We start from the raw sequence: 14,889 nt of genomic DNA, 5'->3' as shown, positions 1-14,889 counted from the left end.
TGTGAGGTAGCTACTTCCTGTTGTAGAAATTGAAGGTAGGAAACGTTGTGGGCACGGGCAGCGGAGGTTATATCAGAAAGACAGCACATGGTTACTTTACAGAAGGACACAGAGACATCTCTGACACTGGAAGATAGCAGCTTAAAGGCTTATCTTCTTGTGTCTCTCAGTCCATCTTAAAAGCTGGGTCTCTGCCATGATAAACTCTGTGCTCCGCTTGTACTCGGAGACTATAGAGCTCAGTAACATGCGCAGGAATGTCCAGATTAATTGCAGTCCAGCTGGCCGTGCCTATTCTCTATAGTCAGTTGTCCCTCAAGCTCGCCGCCCCCATCGCACCAGATTTATTTACTGCTGGCTTCCAAGGTGCTGATAATGATTTAATGTGATTTGGGCAGGACGCTCACATCTCTTGAGTTCAGGGTCTGACATAGGGGAGGCCAGCTGAGGATTCACAGAACCTGATAGGGGCGATGAGGCACACTCCGCTATTTCTATTTGTACGAGAATGGCACAGGGATCCGCGTATCAGATATCAGGACAGCGAGGATGTGCCAGATGCACAGAGATGTTCCAGTGAAAGGCTCGTTAGATAGGATTTAGTTAGAAGCCCTTCTTTATGATGGGGTATTATCATCGGATAATGCCTTGGCACGTTACTGTGTGCCTTAAAGGGGTTGTTGAATAAAATGGTCAGAGAAACGGGAGGTGTTAAAATGATAAAAGAATTTATGGACGGTTGGAACCCCATCTACTCCAGCATCGCCTCTCAGGTATCGTTCCGCCACAGCAGAAAAATTCTGCCACGTCTGAATTACCCTTAAATGCCTAATCCAGAAGGCCGCATAAATGGTAGACAACAGTCCATATACCATAAAGAAAAGAGAAAATGTACCTAAATCCCAAAAATGTGGTAGTGACATCAGGACCCCTGGTGATAAGTGATTATGGGGTGTGTTGGTGTCAGGCAGCTCCGGAAAGGGTCGTAAGGCTGTTCATCTGGAGACTCCTGGGGGCTGTGGCCATGATCCTGACAAGTTTTATTGGTGCAAAAGAAAACATCTCCCAAAAGCTTGTAGGCCATTTACTCCAGGCCATACTTTCTTTGTGATTTCCATGCCCTGGTCTTCTTCTGTGTCTCCTTATTACATAACGCCTCACTGGATCATTACTTTTCGTCTGCAGCTTCTGAATGGGTCCCCGCACTACAAGGCCTAACTGAGAGAACATCTACTTTGATCCGAGATCTTCCCACCGGGGAGAGACTCACCTTCAGGGTCAAAGCAATCAACCTGGCAGGACCCAGTGATCCCTGCACCATGAAAGAGCCTGTCACCATCCGCGAGATCATGCGTGAGTGTTCACGGGTCAAGGAATATGATCTATGATAACAGTAGGTTCTGATTTGTACCAGCATTAATATTACATCTTTTATCTTCCATCAGAACGACCAAAGATCTGGCTCCCACGCTTCCTGAGACAGAAACTTGTGAAGAAAGTTGGTGAGACGGTGAACATTGTCATACCCTTCCAGGTATGCACTGATGATGTCCACAGGATGTTCTTTGACCTTCATTTATAGCTTATTCACAGGCAGTTCTATCACTTCTCAATGTCAACCCATCAGCCACCATGAGAGCAAATGTTGAGGAGAACCTACTGATCTCTGATAATCTGGAGATACATGAAAACTCCACCTAAAGCCCTCTTCTCAGATTTTTCCAAATCCTGGTTGTTTTAGGATAGTGATCTCCAGATTAACCACTATGCTCTCCTGGTTACTATCCCGATGACAATGCAGTCTGCTGACCTATAAGTTTTTGGGGTTGTTTAGTTTAGAAAAATTACATTCAGACAAGGCCCAACTTGCTCACCAGGATACCAAAGGTTCCTCTGGTGGGCCTAAGCTCAGATGCAATAATGGACCCCAAAGACCCAGGAGAAAAAAAAAACATTTGGAGCTGCCTTTGGAGCCAATGACCTACCATTAGGGACCATTTTTGATTCAAAACCTATTAGACATTGCTGATGATATTGGGGTTGGGCTCTGAGAATAATTTCCTCTGGTGGGCCCAAAGAACCCCAGGCCACCACTGCATTCAGGTACCCCATTGAGGCACTTTGAAGACCCAGCATGCCCATGCATTACATATGCAGATCACACGGACTACTTAATTCTCTCTGTGGTGGTGCTGTCGGAAAATTGAACACTGGCCTCCAGGTTCCTCTGCTGATCATAGCTGGGCTGTCCAGCACTGGGACAACCTGTAGTCAAATAATTTTTTGCACACCATACTGACAAAAAGGGATTGTTCGGAGTAAAACAACTTCTCTAGTGTCACATCCCTTGGACTCATCAGCAGTGTAAAGCATCGGGTAGAGATATTTCAACCTTCTAACTACAGGAGGCAGATTTCAGACCACCGTAGACTCCTAATAGACAATGCAGCTAAGCTGGAGTCATTGATCATCGCTGGGTCCTAATGGTGCAGAGCTAGATATTACAACTGTCCTACAGGGGTGTCCAAATAAATTTGGCTTCTAGCGGGTGGCTTGCAGATGCAGAAAGTGGTAGGACAGGAATAAAATAGGTTAGATATTATACTGAAGCCCATGAGCTGCAGTAAAGCGAAGGGCATTTCTGTATTGATTAGAGCGTAAAGGGACTGATGTAATTTTGCCCTGTACTTCACAGCAAGTATAAGTGGAGGCAGATGAGTGATGGGAATGTACAATACGGGGGGTGAGGTCTTGAAGATGATGACTGAGTACTGTAAAAGGGGAGCACATGGTGACCAGGGGCAAGGCACAGGTTAAATTTAGGATCCTGTATGCCTGTGTGAAACATTAGCTTAGGGATGATACAACAGGGGGTGAGAGGTTAGTATTAGAAATGAAAAACTGCTACAGAAATAATTACTGAAGTAAGGACTTGAGAGCCCTGTGGTTAATCTGAAGTCCACAGCGGCTCACATTGCACTACTCACATTTATATTAAAAGATGACTGTAATCCCGGGGATGACAGTAGGTATAAATTCTGTAACAAGATCTCACGGGCCTGGTATGCTTGAACAGGGCCATCACCTCTCCTGACATGTCTGTTTTAGTAACTACTTGTATTCTCCATGTCATAAAAATTCTAGAGCATCTATTCATATGACTCCATGTTGTGCCACGACTTTATTATTTCTAGTTATGAAAAAATTACTAACAGTTTGCAATGGGTGTTACCGGTTGGGGTTGTGTCCCTGCACAGTCTGACACTGGCAGCACTGATTGCATAGTGTCAGACTGTTCAGGAACACATTCACACCTTTGTAGGTTCCCAGTCCACAATCATATCACTAGGAAACTAGGTGACCTGATTGAAGCGAGGAGTCCCCTTTGATCACGCTGTGATCACTCTTGATTGTGGTGATCAAAAGGTTAAATGGCAGGGATTTGAGATTCTTCCAATCGCGGCTGTTAGAGCTGCAGCTTGGCTGTAGTTAGATAGCACGAGACACCCATGAAGGGCTTATCCTGGCATTGTTAAAAACAGGACACTGTAGAATAAAGACCCTTATCGGCCAACGTAAAACACATATTGATAGGAGCCCACCAGGGGGCACTGTGTTACGGTATAATAGGTAAAACACAATTATACAATTTTTTTTATTATATTTTATGTATCAATTTATGCTCAATTACTTATATTTTCCAAGATCTCCGCTTTTTGTCATCCAGTAGGTATCTTTATTCTTTACTCCCAGGGAACAAAGATCTGTATTGGATGACCCCTGGACAGATTATTAGATCATTCTTATAAGGAGCGGTTATAAACTGAAGCTAGGACAGCAGTGTGAACAGAGTCTAAGATATATTTTACAAAGAGAACAGGGAGAAAGCCATTATTGCTTCCTTGCTGCTCATGGTGACTGAAGAGGGGATTTTTGCTTCTTGGAAAATGGAGATTTATGTATATCTCCGTTTTCCATCCCTTCTATTCTATTCCTAGCAAATTGCCTTTGTTTCCCATACAACCCGAATATCCTGTGTATAATTACACCTCCTCCAGTCCTTCATATACCCCAGGAGCAACACACAACCCTCGCAGATACTTATATATAAAAATAGTTTACTGATAACATAGAGATGACAAAGCAATGGACAATATACATAGAGATACAGATAACACAATACATAGAGGACACCACCACACACAGCCACCTCAGTTTCTGTCCACCCTGAATGCTAAGCAAATGCGGCTAATAATGTGTATGTATATACAGTATATCCAGAGTCCACCAATATACAGTCTACTGGATCTACTCTTCAACCAACTCACCTCCAGTACCGGACCATTAGTACATGTACATATAGAGACTCATGCATAAACAGAATACAATTGCAGACTGCTAATATCTATATGTACACATATAAAGTCTCCTGGGATATTATACTTATATACATACCCACATACGCACACATATAACTTTGCTTGCTCCTGCATCCATCGGTGTCCAGGAAGAGAAGCCCCCGCCTCACTCCTAACTTTCACCTATATCTTGCTGTGTCCCAGCCCCCCCCCACCATGGACTCCACCCGTGACCACCCAAATATCTTCCCCCATCTCTTAGTCAAGAGGATGTTGTTCAACTGCCTAGGATATGCTAACAAGGGACACAATGCTACTGGCCATACTGAATGGGTGAATACCACTGGGTCCAATTATTAGGCATATTTGCGTGGTCATCAGGATGAGGTTATGGCTGAAAGCCATATTTCCCTTAACATATCCCCCTGTTGTCGGTATACCGACACACTATGTTGGAAGCCTGGTCTGTGTGTGGAGGTGTTTACAATAAGAACAAACAGAATACATTATAAGCTCATTTATGTTGCATTTTTGGCCAATTGGTTGATTCTTCTTCTTGTGTATGGATAGTTCTGGTGTTCATCTGGGATTTCATCTGGTGGCTTCATGATGGATACAGATGTCTGGTCATCTTCTTAGATCAAGGGCAATCATTGTGTCTCTAGGCATTTCTCCACCTGGAATCATATTCAACAGTCTGCTCCTCAAGGGAGCACACCTCAACAGCTGCAGTTCTGAAAATCCATCAGGAGATATCATGGCCTCCCCCTGTTGACAGTATCTGTAGATAACACTTGGCACTCTTAGTAGATACATTACAAATTTAGGCTATATATCACAACCCAGTGGGAGCTCCCACTTGCAACGGCTGCGCCCAAGTTCCGCGTCCGACTGGACAGTCTCAATTTATACAAAGCGCCTCTGCGGATCACTGTGGGGTCATCCCACTCCCTCGCAGAATCCCCAATAGGGAGAGCTATGCCCCAGAACCTACTGGCTGCGCCGCGGACTTTGTGGGCTAGCACCCAAATTACACGCCATGTATCCATGGTAGTTAGTTACTACCGTTAATGGGCCCAGTCAGTTTTGGCCTGACTGAACGCCTACTTATAAGTGCCAGTGACAGACAGGGGGATAGACTGCCATTTCTCCATACTCTTTAGTGACCCAATTCAGAAGCTGACAGTACAGGGTTTACTTGAGTAGGACACACTGGAGATATGCAACGACATGCCCTTATGATGAACATGCCCTTATGATGACACTCTGAGCCAAGTTAAGGGAGCAACAGACCTTGGCACGAATTATATATATTTTTTTTAAGGTACCTGCCCAACATGAAAAGAGCACTCCCAGACTGAACTGTCCTATTATGCAAGAAGTTATCCTTTATGAACCAACAGTATTGCCAATTGATGCAAGCAAAAGAGCTCATCTAAAATCCACTGTCTCCTCATGGTTGAGGGACAATACCATCTGTTTGTGAGCTGTATGGCCTTACCCCTACAATAGAGTCATAAATTCCTAACAGCTCCCCCAACAGACACCTGGGTGTAGAGATTACAAGAACTCTATCACATTTGCATTACACACTGAGGACAAACAAACAAAAGGTTCTGCAACAGTAAACCTAATCCCTCCCCCTGTGTTGGTGACCATGTCCCCATGCACTGGGGCTATTATAGGTTTACATTGATTGCATGCTCTGACCAGTATACGGGGGACCCGAGTTATTTATTATGGCCAGATCTTTGGGGATCCCCACCACAAATCTATTATAACAGATTCCCAGTAGGGATATCTGTTGTAATGGTGTCTTTTTGCAGCCCTGTTTCATGTGTAGCCTGTTGGCTCACAAATGAAACAGGTCTCTGTCTCTGCAATTGTATGTGTGGTTGAAAGCCACCCCGCCTTACATCTCTGTGCGGACAGAGTCGTTTTATGTGTCCAGATTGCAGACAATTGAAACACTGTATATTCTCCCACTTTCTTCTTTGAAGAGCACTAGAATACACAGATATTTTGTTGGCTGCCATCTTCTTTAACATGCAGCCATCTTGCATTTTTTTATTAAATGCTACCTTCTTCCTGATTTTTATAGATTTGTGACTCTTTAGCAAATCCTGCCTGACCTGCTCTATTACCATTGCTGCTTCAATCAGTGATGTCTCCTTAGCTGCAGTTAAACGAATTGTGGTATCAAGATATGGAAACTTCTCCACAAACATACGTATCATGCCTTGTGGGGCTCCTACACCATGATCCTTTGTCACCTTCCTATACATGGCTTCAAACCTCCCACAAAGCGACAAGGGATCATCGTGGATGGTAGGCCTGAAGTTACTTAGGACCTCTGGGCTGACGTCCATATGCCCTGTTACCAATTTCATGAGGATGGAAAGCCTGTCTTCCTCATCATGAAATAGGCCATTCCTGGAGGCAATTTTTTCTATGACCTCATATCTTTGAAAAAGATGTGTAGGCAACCATAACTTGAACAGTTCCATGCGATATTCTGGAGGGACAGAAAATTTCTGGCAATGTCCCTCAAAAGTATCACAGGAAGTGAAAGGATCTGCGTCTGGATCATATGTAGGAATCAGTTTACATATCTTTAGCAGAAATTGCATCCTCTCCATGTTATGGAAAGAATGCAATTCTGCTGCATTGCTGTGACACGTCTGTGAGTTGGAAGTGGTCTGTAAATGTCCCATGCCACCTCCTAAACCACAAATGGTGTCACCAGCAGTAATTTGTACAGCTATTGGAGTGGAATCAGTCTGATTGGAGGCAGCCATAGGAGCGCTCTCACTCTCATCTGTCCCCCTGTTTGCACTCAAAACACTAATTTGCTTTGAGTGCAAATCTTTGTGATGTGAGAGCTCAGTTATGGTCTTCTGCATGTTGCTAATTTTCTCATCCCTCTCAGTTAACTCGGTCCTCAGGTCAGCCGCTATCACCTCTGTAGAGGCTGCCTTTTCCTTATAGCCCGTTATCTCCATATACAGCTGTATAAAAACTTTATCAACATCTGCATAGTATTTTTCTTTCTCAGCTAACTGAGACTGCAGCAGGCTGACCTGACTGGCTTTATCTTTGTGTTGTGTTTCTAGACTAGAAACCTGTTTAACCGCTTCTGCACAACAATTACAATGCAAATTTACAGGGGGCTTTGTCTCTTCAAATGATTCCACCTTCTCCAGCTTGCTGATGGAATCATCAAATATGCACATCAGCTTAGCAAGCATGTGAAGCCGCTTGGACGTTTGTTTGAGCACACCACGCTTAGCAATGTGCAATTTGTCATAGGAATCAGCTTGATCTACCAGAGATTCCCATAACATCTGCACAGATTCATTTGATCTAGGCAATACAGGGTTAAACGTACTGTATCTACTTAACTTTTCAAAAGTCCCATGTCCTGCTTTGTCACTCATGGTTATCCCTGCGATCTGTGTGTTACTTCTGAAAGAATCTCTTACCAACCAGCAGATTCTACTGAAGGACTAGAAAAAAAATGAACAAAACACAAAACAAACCTCACAGGTTATAATGGGAAACAATCAGCAACCCAGGAATGTCACTTAAATAGGTTCTCTGTAATTATGTTCTCTAGGACTCAATGAAACTGTGTTACCTGTCCGAAATTCACAGTATAACAGCAATTTCAACAGTATATCCCAACAGAGATCAATTAAAACATTTGGGCCTAGCTCGCCATTGAAGAGGGGATTTTTGCTTCTTGGAAAATGGAGATTTATGTATATCTCCGTTTTCCATCCCTTCTATTCTATTCCTAGCAAATTGCCTTTGTTTCCCATACAACCCGAATATCCTGTGTATAATTACACCTCCTCCAGTCCTTCATATACCCCAGGAGCAACACACAACCCTCGCAGATACTTATATATAAAAATAGTTTACTGATAACATAGAGATGACAAAGCAATGGACAATATACATAGAGATACAGATAACACAATACATAGAGGACACCACCACACACAGCCACCTCAGTTTCTGTCCACCCTGAATGCTAAGCAAATGCGGCTAATAATGTGTATGTATATACAGTATATCCAGAGTCCACCAATATACAGTCTACTGGATCTACTCTTCAACCAACTCACCTCCAGTACCGGACCATTAGTACATGTACATATAGAGACTCATGCATAAACAGAATACAATTGCAGACTGCTAATATCTATATGTACACATATAAAGTCTCCTGGGATATTATACTTATATACATACCCACATACGCACACATATAACTTTGCTTGCTCCTGCATCCATCGGTGTCCAGGAAGAGAAGCCCCCGCCTCACTCCTAACTTTCACCTATATCTTGCTGTGTCCCAGCCCCCCCCCACCATGGACTCCACCCGTGACCACCCAAATATCTTCCCCCATCTCTTAGTCAAGAGGATGTTGTTCAACTGCCTAGGATATGCTAACAAGGGACACAATGCTACTGGCCATACTGAATGGGTGAATACCACTGGGTCCAATTATTAGGCATATTTGCGTGGTCATCAGGATGAGGTTATGGCTGAAAGCCATATTTCCCTTAACAGTGACCATGGAAGAGTGGAGATCCATTTCTAAGTTTTGCTGTAAGGCCTCAGATTCCTTCTTGCTCAGAAGTCATGGTCTGAGCAATGTTACACTGCCCCCTCAGTTCTGGTGGTCCTAACAAGCGTCCCACTCCGAGTGCCTTCTATAGATCCCATAGCTAATACCGGGCCTAAGTTTACAGTAGTTCTACCATAACTGTGATTACTATTTGACTAATCGTTTTGATGTCTTCTTACTTTTTGGGATACAGGGAAAACCTCGCCCAGTGGTCACCTGGTTAAAGGACGGCCAACCCATTGATCCAAAACAAATTGGAATCAGAAACAGCGAGGCCGACACCATCCTGTTCATCAGATCTGCTGAGAGGCATCACTCCGGAGAATACCAGGTTAAAATCCAGATTGAGAACTGTGAGGACACTGCCACCATCCATATCCAGATTGTAGGTAAGTCATACAGACAGTAGAGGAATCACCTAGACTCCAGATACAGATGTGATTATAATGGAAATCTTCTGTTTTAGACAAGCCCAGTGCTCCTCAAAAATTGAAGATCGTGGAAATATGGGGATTCAATGTTGCCCTGGAATGGTCTCCACCTCAAGACGATGGAAATACTGAGATTAGCGGCTACACTATCCAAAAAGCAGACAAAAAGACCATGGTGAGCTGGGATAGACTAAGAAAGACGAAAGAAAAAATAGTTGCTTTGCCTAAAAGTTTCCAGACAATGCATTCAGAAAGCCTTCAGACCCTTTCACTCTTTTCTCATGTTGTGTTGCGTTCTTGTGCTAAAAAACACACAAAGATATTTCCCCCCCATCAGTCTGCACTGAATACCCCATAATGACAAAGTGAAAATGGAATTTTAGAAATGTATTAAAAAGAAAAAACTACAGTTTCTCTTTGACATAAGTATTCAGAACCTTCGCTATGACATTTGATATTTTGCTTTGTGCCCTCCCATTTCTCTTGATCATCCTTGAGATGTTTCTACACCTTGATTGGCATCACCTGTGGTAAATTCAGTTGATTTGACATGATTTGGAAAGACACAGCCCTGTCTATGTAAGATCTCACAGAGCAAACAAAACAATCCATGAGGAGGAAAGAACTGCCTGTAGAGCTCAGAGACAGGATTGTGTGGAGGCACAGATCTGGAGAAGGGGACAAAAACATTTCTGCTGCACTGAAAGTTCCCAAGTGCACAGTGGCCTCCATAAACCTTAAATGGAAGACATTTGGAAAAACTAGGGCTCTTCTTAGAGCTGTCCACCTTGCCAAACTAAATATCCAGGAAAGGTCTTGGTAATAGAGGTGACCAAGGACCCAATGGTCACTCTGGCTAAGCTTAAAAGATCCTGTGTACAGATGGGGAAACTTCCAGAAGGTCAACCATCAGTGCAGTGCGCCACCAATTTTGGCTTTAGAGCAGAGTGGCCAGAAAGATGCTTCTCCTCAGTAAGTCACCTAAAGGACCCCCAGACTGTGAGAAACAAGATTCTCTGGTCTGATAAAACCAAGATTGAACTTTTTGGCCTCAATTCTAAGCATCATGTCTGGAGGAAACCAGGCACTGCCCATCTTGTTCCCAATACCATCCCTACAGTGAAGTATGGTGAGGGCAGCATCCTGCTGTGGCGGTGTTTTTCAGCAGCTGGGACTGAGAGACTGGTCATGGTGGAGGGAAAGCTGAATGGAGCAAAGTACAGAGATATTCTTACTGAAAACCTGATCCAGAGTGCTTGGAACCTTAGATTGGGCTGAAGTTTCACCTTCCAACAAGACGATGAACCTAAGCACACAGCCAAGATAATACAGGAGCTGCTTATGGACAACTGTGTGAATGTTCTTTAGTGGCCAAGTCACAGCTCTGATTTGAACCCAATCGAATATCTCTGGAGAAACCTAAAAATAGCTGTCCCCAAATCCTGGTGCACAAACCTTGTGGCATCATCCCCAAGAAGATTGGAGGCTGTAATCATTGCCAATAGGGCTTCAACTAAGTCCTGTGTAAAGGTCTGAATACTCCTTATAACATTTCTAACATTCTGCTTTCTCCTTATGGGCTAATAAGTGCAGAATGATGGGGAAAAAACTTGAATTCGTTTTTATTTTGGCACAAGGCCGCAACATAACATAAAAAAGTGAAAGGGTTTGAAGACTTTCCGAAATGCATTGTAGATATTAGATAAATGATGGCTGAACCCAACGACCTGTGACCAGTCAACTATCTAATGTGGATCGGTGTCGCCAACTCTTCACAAACATCATCTCCAATCTTCTGTTCTTGCTGGACATATGCTGCAGCCAAAAGGTGTCTAGTAGTGTCTTGTTCCCCTTCGCCCATTAAAAAAACAAGCCAAACATGCATTTTCAATGGGGGAGTTTGGCCACCAGCTCTCTTAAATGTGTGATCCCCATAAAGACTTATGTACACACACACAAATATGTGACATTCCTGGTCCCATGAGATACATGTATGTGATCACCATCTCTTACTCTTTCCTCAGGAATGGTTCACAGTCTATGAACATTACAGACGTCTTAACTGTGTTGTGTCCGATTTGATTATGGGCAACGAGTATTTTTTCAGAGTATTCAGCGCGAACATGTGTGGACTGAGTGAGAAACCCGCCAACTCCAAGGACAGTGCACATATCCTGAAAACAGGTATATGTGCTCCATAACAGCAATGTCTACTGAAATATATATTTAAAAAAAAAAACATATTCCAAACACCCTAATAGGGCATTTGGAGTTAAAAATGTCCTTCTGGGAAATTCATCAATTAGCTGAAGCGATGAGCTTTATGCACTTGGCGCAATCCCCAGACAAACTACGGAGCTCAATGGCCACCGTGTAATGCTTCATTTCACCTGTGGTGGTGCTGCAGGAGAATCAAATGATTCCTGGCTTGTTCCCACACTGATCGGATCTGATCGATGGGTGTCCTAGCACGGAGACACTCTGTGATAAATTACAGTTTGGGTGACTAAAAGGGGTTGTCTACTTTTCACATTGGTTTTATGGTACTTTCAAGTCAAATACTAATTGTTGGAATTTACTAATCTTTATTCTTTTCTTTAGGAATTTCCTACAAGCCTCCCAATTACAAAGAACATGAGTTTGAGGAGGCACCTAAATTCACACACCCTCTTGTGAGCCGCTCTGTAGTTGCTGGATACAATACAACCCTCAGCTGTTCTTTGCGTGGTTCACCCAAGGTATGTCTACCAGGAATATTACTATAGACTCAAACATTTATGGGTTGGCCTTTTACCAGCAACACTGGAGAATTGAAATATAGCTCATTTCCCATATGACCCTTTAAGTCTGCTTCAAAACAGACCCCAGACCAGACCCTTAAACATATGAAGACCCCAGAGCATATCCATCTGGAAACCAGATGAAGCTCTAAACTAATATGGATCCTAGATGAGGCTCCCTAACTAAATACGGAGCCCACGCCTCCTAAATAAATACAGAATGTAGACCAGATGCCCTAAATAAATTAAGACCTTAGACCAAAGCCCCAAACTAATACAGACCCAGACCAGATGCCCTAAAAAAACACAGACCCCAGACACCTTACATAAATACATATCCAAGTTCAGGCCCCCTAAATAAATAAATGCAGATTCTCCCCTCCTCGACCGCATACCCTAAATAAAGACCCCAGACCAGATACCATAAACACACACCAGGGCCCCAGACTAACCCCCCCCCCCCCTAAACTATTAGAGATGCCAGAACTGTACTCTACTATTTCTACAACTCCCACAGAAATGAATGGCGCGGTCGCATGCATTTCCGGCCACCCCCTTTGTTCATTTCAGGTCAGCTCCATGGGGTTTGGGGCCTTCATTCTCGTGATCCCGCTGCTGGGTAGGGGATAACTTGAAATAACCTGAATACTCCTTTTATTAAATACAGTCTCCAGACCAGACCCACTAAAGAAATACAGACCACACTCTGTAAACTAATATAGACCCTGGACCCCCAATGCAAACCCAGACACCTTTCCCTAAATTAACACAGGCCCCCTGTATGAATGTAGAACCTGACCAGTCTCCGAGATAGCCCCCTCTACCTGTTCCTGAAGTTCTCCCCACTCCTTGTCACCAGTACAACTTCCTGAGAACTGAAGGAACGAGGAGAGGTGAGTATATAGTCAGAATGCAGGACTCCACATATTCCAGGACTCAGTGTCAGCAAGTTTGGATTATTTGAACCATTAAAGGGGTTATGCCATGATTGATGTAAAAAATAATAATTAGACATCATATAGTACATGACAACCAGCCCTGTACCTCACATGGCTACAGAGATCTCCACATTCATAGTTCCAATTTGTTTAGCTAAATTGATCTCAGGTTGGCAGCTCAGCGGATCTGTCCTTTCTCAAGGGGTGTGTCCTTTCTGCTTTATCTCTTTCCGTAAAAGAAAACGTGGCTCGTGACAGTTGAACATTAAAACTGAGCATGTGCGACCACTTCAGTGAGGTGGACAAGAAATAAGGAAAATAACAAACAGCAGGTGGCGCTATACAGATATATTTTATTGAATAACTCAGTGGCTATGCAAAATTTTTAATTACATGCAATTACAAAAGTATTCAGATCCAGGTGCTGGTTTACAAAATGTAGGATTTTTTTGTGTGGCACAACCCCTTTAATGGGGAAGGGCAGTGATCCTTTATTTTTCTATAGTGCTATCTTTTCCTTTGTCTTTCTCTTTGTCCATTTTATAACTCCTTTAACTTTTCACATTTTTTTCTGCCTGTAGCCAAGAATCACTTGGTACAAGAACAAGATGGACCTGTCCGGGGAGGCCCGTTACCGCAACTTAAGTAAGCAGGGTGTGCTGACCCTAGAGGTGAGGAAGCCCAGTCCATTTGATGGTGGCGTCTACACGTGCAAAGCCATAAATGAGCATGGGGAGGCTGAGACTGAATGCCGACTGGAGGTTCGAGGTGAGTCTTAGCTTTCCCCAATTTGTAGTAAAATGATATGTTGGGCTCTGTGATGGGTATATCTCATACAGAGGAAATTGAGTGACAACCAATTAGGCCATTGCATTTATTAGTGGGGCCGGTGTCATCCCATTTAAATCCAGCAAATCTGCCAAATTGTGCAGTGTCAGGAGTTTGGGAGAGCTGAGTGACGCCCCCTGTGGGGTGGGAGCCATATTAGCTACTCTAACTCCCAGCAATTAGCTGTTGTAAGAGGAAGTGCGCCACAGAATGGGTGACCATGTAATACGTGGTCATGCTGAGTCCACCAGACCAGGAGACTTCTAGTGGCTTTCTACTACGGCCCATGATAGCCGGGTCACTGTGTTATGTCCTAACAGGGCAAGTACATGGACGTGGGCTGTCCTAAAAGCACAACCCCTTTAAGGTTGCCTAGCAATCACCTGACTTCCTTTCTCGGTGACCACCCATGTAGCTAGAGCAGTTATCAGCAGAAAAGCCTATTTGCTCTACTCTATGATACCCAACTCAGGGAGCATTAAAAGACTGCGGGTACACAAAAGATTATAAATGATGCCTTTCCGATATAAAGGAGGCTTGGGGGAGACACCGAGATGAACATTTATTGTGCAAAAAGTCAAAAATATTTTAAATTATATCTAATTTTCTTTATTTTTCAGTGCCCCAGTAAATTGCAGTGATGGGTCATGGCAGGTAAGTTCATTATAACATGTTTGCATCAAGAGTGGGGGAAGGGACTGAAAACTGTGGCTGCCTTCATGGGACCTAAGATGATTCTCTACGTCCTCTTGTTTTCTGTGCTGACTCACTTCCTAATGCATCATGATGGCGGTTGGAGATCTGTAAATCCTCTACATAGACATTGAGTTAGAATGCAACATTCACCCTGCCTGGAGCCACCACTAGAGGGAGCTCAGATTGCTGCATACTGTTTTATGTGTCAGAAAATCAGACCT

The 14,889-nt window shown here is 43.5% G+C and overlaps 1 protein-coding gene across 3 annotated transcripts in view; it reads left to right on the top strand.

Moving 5' to 3' along the window:
- MYBPC3 (myosin binding protein C3) overlaps positions 1-14,889 on the top strand; it is a 101,078-nt gene that overhangs the window by 82,159 nt on the left and 4,030 nt on the right. For all 3 annotated transcript variants that reach the window (XM_044269497.1, XM_044269496.1, XM_044269498.1), the window contains 8 exons: positions 1,186-1,353; positions 1,446-1,534; positions 9,189-9,384; positions 9,462-9,601; positions 11,451-11,610; positions 12,028-12,164; positions 13,726-13,912; positions 14,593-14,626. In XM_044269497.1, coding sequence (XP_044125432.1) covers positions 1,186-1,353; positions 1,446-1,534; positions 9,189-9,384; positions 9,462-9,601; positions 11,451-11,610; positions 12,028-12,164; positions 13,726-13,912; positions 14,593-14,603 — 1,088 coding nt within the window. In that variant the 3' untranslated portion in view covers positions 14,604-14,626. The remainder of the gene's footprint in view (positions 1-1,185; positions 1,354-1,445; positions 1,535-9,188; positions 9,385-9,461; positions 9,602-11,450; positions 11,611-12,027; positions 12,165-13,725; positions 13,913-14,592; positions 14,627-14,889) is intronic.

This window comes from Bufo gargarizans, chromosome 10, assembly GCF_014858855.1.
Source record: "Bufo gargarizans isolate SCDJY-AF-19 chromosome 10, ASM1485885v1, whole genome shotgun sequence".
Taxonomy (NCBI): domain Eukaryota; kingdom Metazoa; phylum Chordata; class Amphibia; order Anura; family Bufonidae; genus Bufo; species Bufo gargarizans.
The sequence above is the reverse complement of the archived record's forward strand: the minus strand, read 5'-3'. Positions and strand labels throughout refer to the sequence as shown.